At 39.5% G+C, this 16,299-nt stretch overlaps 1 protein-coding gene across 3 annotated transcripts in view; it reads left to right on the top strand.

Moving 5' to 3' along the window:
- Positions 1-16,299, top strand: part of Chd6 (chromodomain helicase DNA binding protein 6) — a 159,166-nt gene that overhangs the window by 71,194 nt on the left and 71,673 nt on the right. For all 3 annotated transcript variants that reach the window (XM_075962929.1, XM_075962931.1, XM_075962932.1), the window contains exons 6-14: positions 1,630-1,692; positions 2,669-2,727; positions 3,352-3,469; positions 7,784-7,870; positions 8,037-8,171; positions 12,217-12,338; positions 13,697-13,940; positions 15,048-15,224; positions 15,686-15,829. In XM_075962929.1, the coding sequence (XP_075819044.1) occupies positions 1,630-1,692; positions 2,669-2,727; positions 3,352-3,469; positions 7,784-7,870; positions 8,037-8,171; positions 12,217-12,338; positions 13,697-13,940; positions 15,048-15,224; positions 15,686-15,829 (1,149 nt within the window). The remainder of the gene's footprint in view (positions 1-1,629; positions 1,693-2,668; positions 2,728-3,351; positions 3,470-7,783; positions 7,871-8,036; positions 8,172-12,216; positions 12,339-13,696; positions 13,941-15,047; positions 15,225-15,685; positions 15,830-16,299) is intronic.

The following is a 16,299-nucleotide window of genomic DNA, read 5'->3' as shown; positions in this document are numbered from 1 at the left end:
GCATAGCCAAGGGCCAAGGCTGAGGTTCAGGGAAAGACTACCACAGAGGAAATACTCAGATTTCTTGGGCCATCTGCTGCCTGCTTGATGAGCACCGTACTTCACTGCCATGGCGTCACTCTTTACTCTGGGAAGAGCTTGATTTAAGACAGTTTAACAGTATGTTTTCTGTAGTGGTATGGCCTTGGGGTAATTGAATATGAAATTGATATGCAGCATAATCATCTTTCTGGAATGTTCTAGGTAGTCAGGTTGTTGTGGTGAGCATTCTTTTCAGTACTGCTTCAAGTCTTAGATTGAAGTAGGTCTAGAAAGGTCATAGAACATATGAAACCATTGAAAGGCGACTGCACAAGTCCAGAAAGAAGCTAAACCTAAGGGAGCTCGGATTCAGGATGTCCTTCCAAGACTGTTGTTTTTGTGCTGATGTTTTGTATAATGAATAATTATACATTTATTTATTAAGATTTCATGGAGATTGGGGGCCTGGGAATTTTGGTGTGTGACTAAGATAGGAAGAAAGGAATTGATTTTCAGTTGGGATTATCAGTGAAACTGCAGTTGAATAGAAATTATTACACCTTGGTTTTATGAAAAACTGTTTTCACGTGCTGTTTTATCCTATTAAAATGGTGGTATATATCTTTCCTACCACTTCTACAACTACTATTCAGAAACCAAGAAATAGTAATTAACTCTGCTGGTCAGTAGTTGATAGGTATTAGAATTGGGATCGTTTGATTAGATTGTCAGACTCCAGGTTTCTTTTTTTATTTTACTACATTTATTTGCTTATTTATTTGTATTATGCATATACATGCTGTGGTACATGGATAGAGGTCAAAAGACAACTTGTGAAAGTTAGTTCTCTCTGCTGTTGTTTCCTGCTTTCATACTGATTAAGTTTTGTAACTTAATCACTTTAACCACTGCGTCCACCCCAAGATTCTTTTCTATTATAGAAAATTTTATGCATCAAAATGTGTAAGTTTTACGAAAATTGGAAGTCTTTGGAGCAATTGTATTGGTTCTTTAGTCTTAGAGCCCAGAATCTCTTCTGCTTTACAGTAAGGGCTATGCCCAGAACTCAGCACCCTACTGTTTGAATTCTAGCTTTGCAAAATATTTGTGGACTTCTTAGGGGGGCTTTGGTACTCAAAGTCTGTGAACTTTTACATTTTTAATTAATTAATTAATTACCGTGTGTGTGTGTGTACATACTCACGCACTCAAGATCAGAGCACACTTTCGGAAGTCAGTCTTATTCCATTGTGGGACCTGAGCATCTAAATCAGATGTTTAGGCTTCTGTTTTAAGAGTTTTAACCCTCCAAGCTATCCTGCTAGTCCTGTACTGTGAGCCTTGAAGGAGGTAGTAGCTATGCTTTAACAAACTATGCATCCCTCATCCAAAGTGTTTTCAAATCTAAAATCTTTCTGAGTATCTTTGTGAAGGTAGATGAATAGTAGATTTCAGGATTTTGAATTACATTTATTCTGATGATAGTCTATACAGATATTCCAAAATCCAAAAATCCCTCAACTCAGAACCTCATCCTTCACTTAAGAGTTATTCTCTCAGATGCTGCTTCTGGTAACCTTTCTTTTTCTCTTAAATTTCTGTCTTCAGGAGCCTCCAGAAGATGATGCAAACATCATTGAGAAGATCCTGGCATCTAAGACTGTCCAGGAGGTTGGTGGCCCCTGTTTCATGTTTTTCTGTCACTGGTAGACACTACCTCTGTGGAGAAGGATTTGCCTGGAGAACCAACTATTGATCCTTGGCTAGTGTGAAAGCTTGTCAAGAACATTGTCACTGTGAAGGTTCTTAGGACACTAAGGGTTTTTTTTGTTTTGTTTTGTTTTTTTGGTTTTTCGAGACAGGGTTTCTCTGTGGTTTTGGAGCCTGTCCTGGAACTAGCGCTGTAGACCAGGCTGGTCTCGAACTCACAGAGATCCGCCTGTCTCTGCCTCCCAAGTGCTGGGATTAAAGGCGTGCGCCACCATCGCCCGGCTTAGGACACTAAGTTCTTAAATGTCTTAAGTAATCAGTTGATAGTTTTCTCCATTAAGATCCTAACAAACATATTTTTATCCCTTTGTGTGGTATCCCATAAAAGTCATCAGGGGCCAAGAATAGGTGCATAAGAAATCCTAATGGGAAACAGTGGAGTTTTTCTTTACACATCTTGGGCTGTCCTAGGAATTCCTAAGAGAACGTTCCATGAGTGAGGCAGTATGTTGGTCCCAGTGTAGATACAGCTTATCTTCTCTTCATTATAGATGTCCTTATTGTTGTTTTCATGAAGAGAGAATCAGGAGAGAGCCATGAACTTAAGTTACTTCTGCACCATGCTGTGGCCCTCACATTTCCGTATCCTGGGCTCTCCTGGACTAAAAGCTTTTTCCATGTGGACCTTGGAAAAATGTCAGCAGAGATCCTTTTTTGTACCCCTTACTCTATTGAGTAGCTGTTCATCTAGTTTGGAAAATTTAGAGTTAGGATTAGGATTAGCTGTTAACTTGTAAGAAAAGACCTGAGATAATAGGAATGCTTTCCAGAAATCCTACTAAAATGAGGCAGAGGTATTGGTTCACCTGTTTTGTTTTGGCCTATGTGGGTGAGCTGCTTGGAGGATGGGCTGATAACTGTTTACTGTTGGTTACAGGTTCACCCAGGAGAACCTCCATTTGACCTGGAGCTGTTCTACGTTAAGTATAGAAATTTGTACGTCTATTTGATATTCTACTTGTATTTAAATTTTATGTGAATAAAACTTTCTTTCCTATGACACTTCATTATTTTCTATGTTTTTATCAGCTGACCCCTAAGGCATGATCTTGACTCATTCAGGTTCACCTTAGTCAGTATTACCCATTTTGGGCTTCATGTAGAATCACCCAGAAAGTTTTTAAAAACTACTAAAGCCTTCGCTCTACCCAGAACCACTTGATATATAGTCAGAGTGGGCCCTAAGGACTGATGTGCTTTTAAAGGCTCTGAGCATTTCCCATGTGCACCCAAGGTGGAAAAGCTGTTCTGTGGTGTATATTGTTTTTGCTTTTGCATTTCTCCTCTTTCTGCTACCTGCCTCCTTTCACTGGTGTGTATTGATAATTTGTCCATAAGTCTGCCCCTTTGTCTCCTCTGAGCCAGTTTTGGTGGAACCTGCAGAAAAATTAGTGATTTGAAGTCAATCCTATTGTTGCCCTTTAGGGAAAGGTCCTTGTAAACAGTATCCAGCAGTGTCACCGTAGACACCTGCTACTTCTTGTACAATGGTCATCCTTTTTATTGGGACCTTAATAGTATTTTTCTGTGTTTGTCTCACAATTGTATGTCCTTGGATAGTTCCTATTTACATTGTAAATGGGCCACAATGGAAGAGCTGGAAAAGGATCCCCGCATCGCACAGAAGATCAAGCGATTTAGGAACAAACAGGCCCAGATGAAGCACATTTTTACTGAGGTGAAGCAATGTGTGTTGACTCATTTCACTGCTGCTTTTCTTTCTGCACTGAACATTTAGGTGGAAGTTTCTATGTCCACAGTGAAGTCCTGTATAGCTCTATTGGCCAAGTCTGATATGATGCTAGTAAGGAGAACAACATTCATTCTCTTAAAGTTTGAATGTAAATACAAAAGGCCAAAAATGTTAGAAAATAAGCTTGAGAATTTCAAAACAAGAGAAAAGACTTGTGAGTTTCATTGTTAAATCTGGGGTGGCTTTAGATCAGATGATACAACTGACATCTCACGTAAATAGAAAATATGAGTATATAGCTTGTATATTCATTTTCCCTAATTATGCACATGTGCACACTTGCATGGCAGAGGAATCGGCATATTTCCACAGACACATAAGTTACGTGTCTACACAGACATATGCCAAACAGCTTTTATAGGAAAAGTACCAGATCTGAAATAAGTAGATAAATATGCAGGGAATTTAGGAAAGGAAATGTTGGTCATTAGGCATTCCAGAACATGTAGCTTCACTAGAAACCAAAAGAAGTACAAATAAAATTAGAATCTTACAGTTTTGAAGTTTTGTTGTTGTTGTTTAGTTTTTTTGTGTTGGGGGTGGGGGGCTTGTAACAGCCCTGGTTGTCCTGGAACTCTCTTTGTAGACCAGGCTGGCTTCAGATTCTTCAGAGACCCACCTGCCTCTGTCTCCCAAGTGCGGGGTTTAAAGGTGTGCGCTTCCACTGCCCATTGGAATCTTACAGTTTTTTACTTATCAGATATTTGAGGGTTTTAAAGGCGTTTAAGGCTGTTCTAGGTATTAACCATTATCGGGGACAACATAGTGAAGAGACGCTGGCTTTCTTGTCCCTACTGTGAACATGACTAAGTCTGACCCATCAGATATCCCAAATTTGTTTTAGTCTAGTTGTCATTTATTTTAAAGAAACCATAAAGTCTTTGTATAAAGATTAGCTATTTTAAAATATATTTATACTGATAATTAAAAAGCAAACACAATGTTGGATAATAGTCTAAGTTATATATCCCATAGAATAGGATACTATACATTTAGTGAGAATAATACTAAAGAAAATTATTGGTACTTTGGAAATAAGCTTAATGTTATGAACTGATGTTAGTTAAAAAAATAAATAAATAAAGCCAGGCTCCAACAGAATATTGGGCAATTCCATACTGGAATGCAAGAGAAAAGAAACATCATAATAATACATAAAAAATGTTTTGAGTAAATACATGGATATCATGTTTTTCTGGTTTGATAGAATTTTAACACTTTTATTTTAAGATTTATTTATTTTATGTATATGGTGCTCTATCTACATGTATATCTGCATGCCCAAAGAGGGCATCAGGTGCCATTACTGATGGCTGTGAGCCACCATGTGGTTGCTGGGAATTGAACTTAAGACTTCTGGAAGTGCTCAGCTGTCTCTCCAGCCCACACTTCTCTTTTCTTTCTTTCTTTCTTTCTTTCTTTCTTTCTTTCTTTCTTTCTTTCTTTCTTTCTTCCTTCCTTCCTTCCTTCCTTCCTTTCTTCCTTCCTTTCCTTTTTTCCCTTTTTTTTTGTAATATGTAATGTATAATTTTGTACAGATAACTTTTGAAGGAAAGAGAAAATAAAAATACTCTTAAAACATAGTCTTATAGCCAGGTGGTGGTGGCATATGTCCTTAATCCCAGCACTTGAGAGACAGAGGCAGGCAAATCCATGAGTTTGAGGTCAGCCTGGTCTACAGGGCGAGTTACAGGACCGCTTAGGCTCAAGTGCCATCAATTATAGTATATTGCTCATCCATTTTTCCAACTGTGGTTCACATTGTGGTCCTTCTGCTATTGATAAGTTGCTTCAGAATGATGTCATTTGGGATCCTTCTGATGTAATCTCACAGTTAGTGCTGGAGATGTAGGTCAGTGCTATGACAGTTTCCTAGAGTGCTCAAGGCCCTGGGTTCAATCACACATACACACCCTCAATAAAACTGCAGTTTGATTCAGAGTCTCTGTGGTAGTTTAAAGCCCACGAGAACTATTTTTTTGTAACATGTTCCTCCGAAATAGAGTTGGGGAAAGAAGGCGATGACTAAATGAGACAGGCCATCGTGAGCCCGTCGGGTAGTCTCTGTATTTCTTGGAACATTTCTTTCACACCTCTATTTTCGCAAGAGTTTGCAGTGTAGTAACTTGTTTACACGTCTGACTCTTCATTTTAAGCCCTGTCAGACAGACAGACAGCCTGTTTGTCACTGGAGCTAGGCATGGGATCAGTGCTCATTACATCCGTTTCTTACCTTTTTTAAAAAATAAATAAATCTAAAATTAGTAATGAAGCCTATACAATCCTCTGCTTTCTGATACAGTCCCACGGGAGTGGCTTTTCCTTGGTTGCAGACAGGGGAAATTGTGTTGAGTGTGTCTTAGAATAGTATAACAGGAGTTTGTTCTGGTAGAAATGAAAAGGCTTTTTTGTTGTTGTTGTTTTGTAGAATGGTATTTTGCCTAGGTATATTTGCAGTACTTGTGTGCCTGGTTCCCTCAGATCTCCCAGAACTAGAGTTATAGTTGTAAACTGTATTGTGGGTACTGGGAACTGAACCTAGATCCTCTGGAAGATCATCCCATGCTCTCACTCATGAAGCCATCTCTAGTTCCAGGAATGAGCTTTTGAGAAGATTCGAGCACATCACAGAATTAAGAATGAGTAATAGTGGAGAGGATGTCAACTATTTGGTGTTTATATTAGTAACTTGGACAAATGATAAATAATCTTGTGATATGAATAGAGATTTAATTTTGGGTTGTTCATTTTCATGCTCATTATTTCCAACTGCTTTATGAGACATCTAAGGCCTAGCTGAGAGAGACCCCTGCTCTAGAGTTCACACATACCACAGAAGTAAGTGCCTTCTGACTTGAAATCCACTCTGGAAACCCAGGCTTCTTGTCGCATTAGTATTAGATGAACAGTGAGAAAGTCAGAGTGTAGGCTTGTCTGGATAGTCTAGGGTGAGTAAAATAGAGAAGTGAGTCTAATGGCCTGCGTTAGTGTTCAGCGGTTTTATAATTAGTAGACAAAATGATTGCACTGCCAGTTTAATTGCCCACAAACTTACTGCCTGTCAAGTCATTCTGCCTGGGCTGCATTGTGGAGAGTGCTGTTGTGCCTGGTGTTACCAGCCTTCAGCATGACAGCATGCTCACTTGGATGTGAGCGCTTAGTGGGGGGCTTTGCTGCAGGAGGATTGGAGGTTGTGGTACAGGGATGGAAGCATGACTGAGTCAGTGCCGAGGTTGGAAGTGGATTGTGTAGTGGTCAGAACTTGTACTCTGAAGTCAAACTGCGAGGGCTTCTCGCAGACCATGTACACACCCAGGGCAGGGTAGCCTTGGACCACTTGAATAAGCCACTGCTGATTCAGTGTGCTTTTATGTATATAGAGGGACTCTGAATAGTGTCTGCCTTGAGAACACTTGATGGAACAGTTGTTGTTTTCAACTTCATGGAGATATAATTAGCAATACTTGCATAAATTTTAGGTGTACAACTTAATGTTTTGATGAGCATACACATCATGAGTATACATGTAGTTAAGCTATTTAAAATGGTGTCCAAAACAGTGTTTTTAGCTGCTGTTGTGTCATACTTTGATCTCCAGATGATTTATTTTACATAGCTATGTATGAGTACATACATAAATATGTACACGTACTTTTGCCTGCCATCTCTCCTCTCTTGGAGGCATAAAGTACTTATAGTACCTGTTCAGTAAGGATTAGCTGACGGCATTTTGCAGAGCTTGGGACACATTAACTGGTCTTAAATGTGACCTAATTCAGCCTTTTTGGAAGCATAAAATACATACATATATAAGAAAATAAATCCAAGGTATACACCTCAGTGAATTTTTACAAAATAAAACTTGTAACTACCACCTAAATCAGGAAATAGGACTTTATCAATATTAAGAAAAAGAAATTCTCATTTAAAGTCACCAAAGAACAGTGAGCTATAAGACAAAGTGTATCCTTGTGCTGACTTTGGAATATTGCTATAGAAGGTCTTACTTGGCCCTGGTTCAACCTCTACAGTGGTTGGATCCTTTAAATTTAGTCTTGAAAAGTAGGATTTGAGGACAGTCTTCCAGCATGTCTGTGAAATGACTTGTTCTCAAGCACTTTATTTCTTTGTTTTCAGAAAGAATCCAGAGTAGGGGCCACTTAAAAATAAACCCTGGTTGTTAAGAGTTGCAGATAGAAAGCTACACTACACATCTTAATTGTATTCTGTTTGCCTTAGCCTGATGAAGACTTGTTCAATCCAGACTATATAGAAATTGACCGTATCTTAGAGGTGGCCCACACCAAGGATGCAGAAACAGGGGAGGTAGGTGTGTTGCCATTTTCATTTCGTAAAATTTGTCCTTTCTTCCACACTCACTGCTTGTCAACAAATGATCTTTGTTTTAACGGCATTTATGTGTTCTTATGCAGGGTGGGTTTTCTGGGGCTGGCAAAGAATGGTTACCAAGTTTCTTGAATTTTCCCATCAGGAAGTGACACATTACCTGGTGAAATGGTGCTCCCTGCCTTATGAAGAAAGCACATGGGAGCTAGAAGAAGATGTGGATCCTGCAAAAGTTAAAGAATTTGAGTCTCTACAAGTTCTCCCTGAAGTTAAGCACGTGGTAATGTGTCTATGTGTCTGTCTGACACCTCTTGTAACATGTAAACTTTTAAACTTAGAAATTATGATGTGTATTTGTTTGGGTTCCTGAAGGACTTCTTCCCTTGATGCTCTCTCCCCTTGACAAACTTCATCTACATCCTCATCAGCACTTGCTCTGAACTCTGTTTTAATGTGTGTAACATGTAAGAAGCTTGGGTGTGGACTTGTAATTCTTGGTGTTCATCTGTCCTTTGGCACCAGTAACATGGAATGCAGAAGAGATGGTGTGGAACTCTGCAGTGTCTTTCCTAATCCCTGTTTTGAATCTCTTGCTCCCTCAGTAGTCTTTGTTTTATAATCCCCCATCCCCACTCCACTAGAATATTCTGAAAGTGAATACTCCTTAATCGTCCTTAGTAGATCCCTGGAACCTCAAGGCAAAGGTTTTTGAGATAGGTTTATTTGCTCTTCTGATTTTAGGTCATTTGTACATGGTGTCCCAAACAATTAAAAGGAGGCAGAATTGGAATCAGAGACTTGTTAGGGTAGAACTAACTTGGGAAGAGCAGTTGTTAAGGAAGGTTGTAACCAGAGACTGCACTTTCGTTTCCTGGCTGCCCAGACCCAAATAATCACAGAGAAATTATATTAACTATAACACAGTTTGGCCTATTAGCTCTGGCTTCTTAATAACTAACTCTTACATCTTAAATTAACCCATTTCTATTAACCTGTGTATTACCAAGAAGCTGTACCGTTAAGGTTCCAGTGTCTGTCTCCTTCAGCAGCTACATGGCATCTGCCTGACTCTACCTTCTTTCCTCCACTATCTCTGCTTGGATTTCCTGCCTTGCTCTATTCTGTCCTGCCATAGGCTAATGCAGTTTCTTTATTAACCAATGGTAATAAAACATATTCACAGCATATAGAGGGGAATCTCACATCAGAGGGTGACTGTAGGCCTTAGTGATCTGTTTCTTTTTTTAAATCACCATTTTCATATAAAAATATCCAGTTACTTAATTTTGCATCTAATTTTTGCATCACTGGTGGGAGGAGGAAGACTAGATTAAGTGTAGCTCCCTGTCAGAGTCCATTTAAGAGCAGTGTTTGTTTTTGGTATAATAGCAATTGAAGATATATAGAAAGAAGCATCTGAAGATACAGACTTGCGAGTAGAAACTCACACAGCTCATGGTGTGTTGTCTAAGTAGTTGACAAGCTCCCTTTTAGCCCTCCATTATATATGTACTCTAGTTATTCTTTTAATTTGTCAGTCATTTACTAAGCATGATAAAAGTTGATGTATGCGTGATACCATAAAGAAAAAAATGTACAGGCCAGGAGTCCAGTCTAAAGGAAAGAGTACATGCATGTGGAACAGTACAGCACACCTATCTGTGATGATACACAAGCAAAGCATTGTGGGAGCAGAGGTTCATTCTGAGGCTGATTTACCATCTACAAGTCAACAGAATCCCAACCCGTTCTTTCAGCAAGCTCCCACTGGGCAGGAAGGAGGAGTTCTCAGGTGATGTCAGGTGATTGCATTCTCCTTCACTACTTGGCTGTGACACTGTTTTCTCAGTGAGCTAGTGTCCTTTTAGACTTGTCTCCTTTTCCCAATTGATTTGTTTGCACTGAAAATGTGCATTTTGAAATTTTATCTCAAAAAATCTAAACTGAAATGGACACTATACATAAACAAAGGGTAAATCACCTTTAAAAACAGTACTTTTTGCAAAAGAACTCTTGCTGTGGGTATTGAAGTTGAGACCTTGCCTGTCTTGGTGAACAGGACATTCAGTGTCTGAACGAAGGATGATCCAGAGAGGGATACTGCTGCACGAGGGTGCTCCCAAGGGTGCTCCCAAGCCAGCCGTGAGCTTTCAGTAAGGCCCCTCAAATGGCCTCTGCAGTACTGAGAGCCAGTGATTGAATCAACAGAGGTGGAGAAGCTTCCAGATAATCCTCCACCTTTCCTTGTAAAGAACCCCCAATGGACAGGGTGGCTTGGGCTTCAGGATTCTGGGCTGAATGGTTCTGAAAACAAAGGGACAGAGTAGCTGCTGAGTACAGGGTGTGTTTGTTCAGAGCTGTTTCTATAAAATACATTGGAATGGTAAGTTTTCTCTTTTATTTCTAAAACACCTATAACTGCTTCTGCTAGCATTCAACGGTCCCATTTCAAAGTGCTTAGTCTAACACAGCTGAAGTAATCTCTAGGCAGGCTGTCAGTTCTGTCTTTCTGGAAGGTCATGGATAGCTTAGACTCAACTCCAAGTATGAGTGACATAGTGGAAGTTATTTTTCAGATATCACATACAAAAATGTCTTAGCTTCAGTTAGCAACAGATTTTAGATGTAAACTTTATTGTAGAAGCAATTCAAAGTAAAATCACAAAAGTCTAAGAAAAAATGCTATCTAGAAAAACAAAAAATCCAGTCTCTCATTTCTGATACCTAAGAATTCTTTTTAAGATCTTAAATATCAGTTTAGAGATTCAGTTTGTTTGTAAGCTAAAAAGTTGTTTCTTTGTGTAAATAAGAAACTAAAGCCTAAATAAATAAATTTGTGGGTACAAAAGCTCAATGGATAAAGATTTAAATAGTCTCCCAAATAAGTAAGCACTGTCATTTTAATTGAAATTCCAATAATAATTTTAAAAAACTTGATTCAAAAATTATACAGAATCGTAAGCTAGAGTTTGAAAGCCATCTTATGTATGTATGTGCACACATGCTATCTTCCTCTATTGCTGTTTATGTTATTGTTCACTTACCCATTTAATGGGAGTGGGGCGAGCTTACCACTTCACTAAACTGGCTGACCAAAAAGCTCCAAAGATTAACCCATCTATGTCTCATCCCTCCATTACAGTTTTGCATGACCATGCCTGACTTTTTGTGGGTGTACTAAAGATCCAAATTCAGGTGTTCATGCTTACACAGCGAGTGCTTCACCCATTAAGCCATTTCTACAACCTTGGCAAAGCACCATTTTGAAAAATAAGTCCCTGTCAGATACATAGCTTCAGTGATTAAAGAATGGTTTTATTGTAATACTCACAAACAGTCTATGAAAAAAAAATGAACAGTCTAGATATAGCTGCATGGTTATCTTGAAGCAATATATAAGGGGCTGGGAAAAGGGCTGAGAGCATTTACTGTTTTTGTAGAGAACCTAAGTTCATTTATTTAGCAACTCAAGACTGCCTATAACTCCAGCTCCAGGAGATCTCACACCCTCCTCTGGGCACTCATGGTCACATACCTACACACAGATACATACGTCTTTTTAACTTTGTATATAGTCATGTGGCATCTCACTAGTATTCACAAGATGACTGAGTTTTAGAAACTGATATTTCATCTGGACAAACAAAAGAGTGAGAACACTTGGCCAGGCAGTGGTGGCTCATGCCTTTAATCTCAGCACTGAGGAGGCCGAAACAGGCAGATCACTATGAATTCAAAGACAGCCAGAACGACACAGAGAAACCCTGTCTCAAAAAGAGAGAGAGAGAGAAAGGGAGGGAGGGAGAGAGAGAGAGAGAGAGAGAGAGAGAGAGAGAGAGAGAGAGAGAGAGAGAGAGAGAGGAAAAGGAAAGAATGCCTGTATTTTGTGTAAGGAGAATTAAAGAATTTATAATTTGATTATAAAAGTTTTTCTTCCTGTGCTAACTTCAGAGACAAATCAGTACAGTCTTTTACTCATTGTCCTTCCCTGTGAGGAGACACAAACAAGCAAAAGTGAAATTCTGTTAGAGAAACCATGAAACCCAACTAAACTTGTTGGGAAATTAAAGTGTAGATGAGAATGTCATCCAAGAGCCTAGTAAAGATGTCTGACACTAGATATTAAGTCGGTCTATTACTGTTTGTAAACCTTATAGAAGTATTCATAATCTGGTAAGATTTAGACAATGTCGCACCATTGAGAAAAATGTAAGCAGTTTGAATCCGTCCTTGGAGCAGCATGGGAATTTATACTAGCTTGCCCATTGTTTTCCGTGTTGTTTCTAAAACCTTTTTGTACACTGTGCTCTCTGCTTCCTCCCTAGGAGCGACCCGCTTCTGACGCCTGGCAGAAGCTGGAGACGTCTCGTGAGTATAAGAACAGTAACCGGCTGCGGGAGTACCAGCTGGAGGGGATGAACTGGCTTCTTTTCAATTGGTACAACAGGTGAGGGACGCTGAACCGGCCTGTGCTTACACACTGCAGGTGTATTGTTGCCTTAGCCTCAGATATAATGAGTAGACTAGAAAAATGGCAAGAGCAGCACTGTTCCCAGCTTGGAATCATTCCAGAACTTTATTTTTATGTCAGTTGTTTCCCGAATGAAAGGAGATATATGTTGATGTCATTGAAAGTGTGTTTTAGAGGGGCATGGCCTGATCAAAATGATAGGAGGAATAAAACTAAGATCCTAGGAAGATGGGCTTTGTCTCTCTGGGTTTTAGTGTTTTAATAGAGGGTCTTATGTGGTCCAGGTTTGTAGACTAAGAATACCTTTAATTCTTGATCCCCTGCTTCTTCCTCCTAAGTACTAGAATTATAGGAATCTGCCACCATGCCTCTTGTCTCTGCACCTGCCACTCCTCAGTTTAAAGTCCGTGAAAGAGAACAGATAGACTCACTCCACTGTTTTTTTGGTGAATTATTTGTATTCTAGTTCATTTTAGAATCTAGAAGAACCTGGTGAAATTTGAGAACGATAGATTGAGATTTTCATAAGACAACAGTCAGTATTTTAAGTCAGTGCATTGTAATGCAAAACACACTTAGAAGGGATTCTGGTGTCCTAATGTTCTAGTGAGCCTTTGCTACTTACTATGCGACCCAGAGCATAAAAGTTACCCAACTACAGGTTGTTGGGTCACATATCTGAACAGTGAGGGGGTGAAACCAGATGGGTTCACACCTCTTCCAGGACCACCACTTTTGCTTCTGATCACTAGATAGAAATGTCTTTACTTTCATGACAAGGAGTTTATTATGTAGGTTAAATTTTTGTTCTTTGATAAATACAAAAGTAAACCATGGGACTTCCATCTTTACTGTAGTTTCTAGGAAATTTGAAGGTCTGAAAACTGGCTTAGATAAACATAGGTCTTAGGTGAGAAAGGAAGGAATAAGAGTACAGTTGAGTGTGTGTGACATGGAAGCAAAAAAGAAAGACTCAGCATGGGGTTGGGGGCAAGAAGGAACCAACTGTAATGATAATGTATGAGAGAAAACACAATGGTGTGTGTGCTAACCTAAAGAGTTAACTTAAAAATTAAATTTTAAAAAGTCTAGTTGGGTTGTAGATATTTTCCCCCTGCCTTAATAGTGTTTTTTATAGTATTTATAGTTTCTATTCTAATAGTTTTGTTTTATAAATTGGCCTAGGCAAAGCATCAATAATTATAAAACTAGTTTTAGTTTCATTGCTGCAAAATTATAAAGTTTTCATCCACCTCAGATCAGCCTGAGTTATAACTAACCTCTGTGATTTTCTGTGTTGGTAATGAATTACTCATACTTCTTACCCTCTGCAGAAAAAACTGTATTTTGGCGGATGAAATGGGCCTAGGGAAAACCATCCAGTCCATCACATTCCTTTCAGAAATATTCGTCAGGGGAATCCATGGTCCTTTTCTCATCATTGCCCCTCTTTCCACCATCACTAATTGGGAGCGAGAATTCCGGACGTGGACGGAGATGAATGCTATTGTGTACCATGGCAGCCAGATCAGCAGGCAGATGATTCAGCAGTATGAAATGGTGTACAGGGATGCACAGGTGAGCCCCCCTGAAGCCAAAGACCCAGAGACTCCTAACTTCACAACAGCCTTTCTGCCACCTGTCTTCGGGAGTTTCAGTCCTTCATCTTGAGCTACTGTTTGCTTGTTTGTAGGGTTCCTTTTGCTGAGGCTCACCCTGTGTATTTTGTGTAAGACTGTAACAAAACACACATTGAAGAGGTACTTTCTTATCCCTGTGAGATACACGTGAGGTCTTTTTTAGGACACTGAAAACTTGGTTTACTGACTAACCTGTGAAATTGCTTGTTTGTGAGGTCAGCCACGACTACGTAGTGAGACTTTGTCTCAAAAAAAATTTATTAAAAAGAAAAGTGTATGGTGTTTAAAATTTGAGCCCAGGGAATTTGTAGAGGAAATAAACAGATTGGATGAGGAAAGATAAAAGCAAGTTTCATGTTGAAAACACAACTTTATTTTCTGTATTTTTGTTGTCTGTTATCACTTTATTGAGTATGTTTCTGTATTTTCACCAGGCAGTGGTTTTTATAATTAAAGTAAAAAAATGATCAATCAGAGGAAAACCAGGGGTTCAGATAATGTATGCATTGTTTGGTAGAAATTTTATATTGCTTTAACAGTAGGCAGCTCTACTCTTGAGATGTGGTGGTGACATCCAGACAGACAGCAGAAGGGGGTGTAGCCTGTCTAGCAGCACTTATAACAGCTATGTGCCCATTGCTCTTGGAGTTGTGCTAGAACTGAGTGATAGGGTAAGATGATGTAAATCTGAAAAGTAGCAGAGGGTTTCCTTGAGTGTTCAAGGTAGCCTGGCTTAAGTAGACTCTAGGCTGAAGATAATGCATGAATAGTCTTCTTAGTAATCATGATTCAGAAACGAAAAGTTCCCTTATTGCCCTTCATCTTTCTCCTCTTCATGAGGACACTGACTTGAAATTGGATTCTGTGATATTCTGAGGTCTTCTCTTTTCTAATAGTTAATTCTTAGGTTTTCTCCTTTCTCATATGAGAGAAAACAGGACATGTGGCTTCTCATCTACCATCGAACTGTGCTGTTTTCTCAGAACTACAAGTAGAATTCAGTAGCCCTAGTGTAAAGCTCTGCTTTGATCTGTGTCATACTCAGGGAAACCCCCTTTCAGGAGTCTTCAAGTTCCATGTTGTCATCACAACATTTGAGATGATCCTGGCAGATTGCCCAGAGCTGAAGAAGATTCACTGGAGCTGTGTGATAATCGATGAGGCCCACAGATTGAAGAACAGGAACTGCAAACTTCTGGAGGGGCTAAAGCTCATGGCCCTGGTGAGAGCTAGCTAGCTTTTTACATAAATAAACATGAATTTCTTTTGCACATCCTTTTTGCCACAGATTGACTCCCAGAGAGACCTAGAAAGCACTAAAATTCCATGAGATTTGTAACCTGGAAACATGAGGTTTTCCAGTTTGTGCTGGGTCCCTGAGTGAACTGGTACTAGAGATGATAGTCTTAACATGACTGCCTCGGAACAGAGGTAGGCAGGCCCGTAGCAATTCTGAGTGAACGAATGGCTGCTCTGGGTACTATGCAATTGCCGCTGCAGTCATTGATGTGAAAGGAGAGCTGACCTGCTAATGACTACTGCTTCGCAGCACTGGCACCCAATCTTTTCATTAAACATTTACCCCCAAATTGGGCACAGAGTGCCATGACTAATTTTTCACTACAGACATGCACTATTTTTGTGACTCCAACATGGTTCACAATCTGTTTTTAATTTTTATAGGAACACAAAGTGCTGCTCACAGGAACACCCTTGCAGAACTCTGTGGAAGAACTCTTCAGTTTGCTTAACTTTCTGGAGCCCTCACAGTTTCCTTCAGAGACTGCTTTCTTAGAGGAGTTTGGCGATCTCAAAACAGAAGAGCAGGTAATTGGGAACCTAACAGATTGAGACAACGTGGTGGTTCCCTTGATGTTAAGGAAAATGCAAGACAGGATGTTTTAAAGTTCCTACTCTTGTAAAATGAGCTTTGAATATTTGCTTATGTTGAAGAAAGCACCTAATTATTAGCAATTCTTACTGCTAATAAGAATTATTTGGCCTCCTGGTTCACTGAATGCCCTTGCCCGTTCAGTGATGTGTGTAGCTCTGGCCTCAGGAGCATGGTGTTGTCTTCTGCTTCCCTCACTCCTTCATCCTTCCTGCTCCATAATCTGCAGCGTGTTCCCAGGGCCACTCTTCTTGGTTATACATTACACAGTGTGAGGGAAAAAAGGCAGTCACATATGTGGAGTAACTGATAATTCTAATTTTGTTTCAATTACCTGAAGTTCTCCAGCTTTAGAAGATCTAGTACAGTCTAGTTTATTAAACCCAATATATAAAAATATTCATCT

Source organism: Microtus pennsylvanicus, chromosome 2, assembly GCF_037038515.1.
Source record: "Microtus pennsylvanicus isolate mMicPen1 chromosome 2, mMicPen1.hap1, whole genome shotgun sequence".
In the NCBI taxonomy this organism is placed as follows: domain Eukaryota; kingdom Metazoa; phylum Chordata; class Mammalia; order Rodentia; family Cricetidae; genus Microtus; species Microtus pennsylvanicus.
Note: the sequence above shows the minus strand (reverse complement) of the source record. Positions and strands in the feature narration are given on the sequence as shown.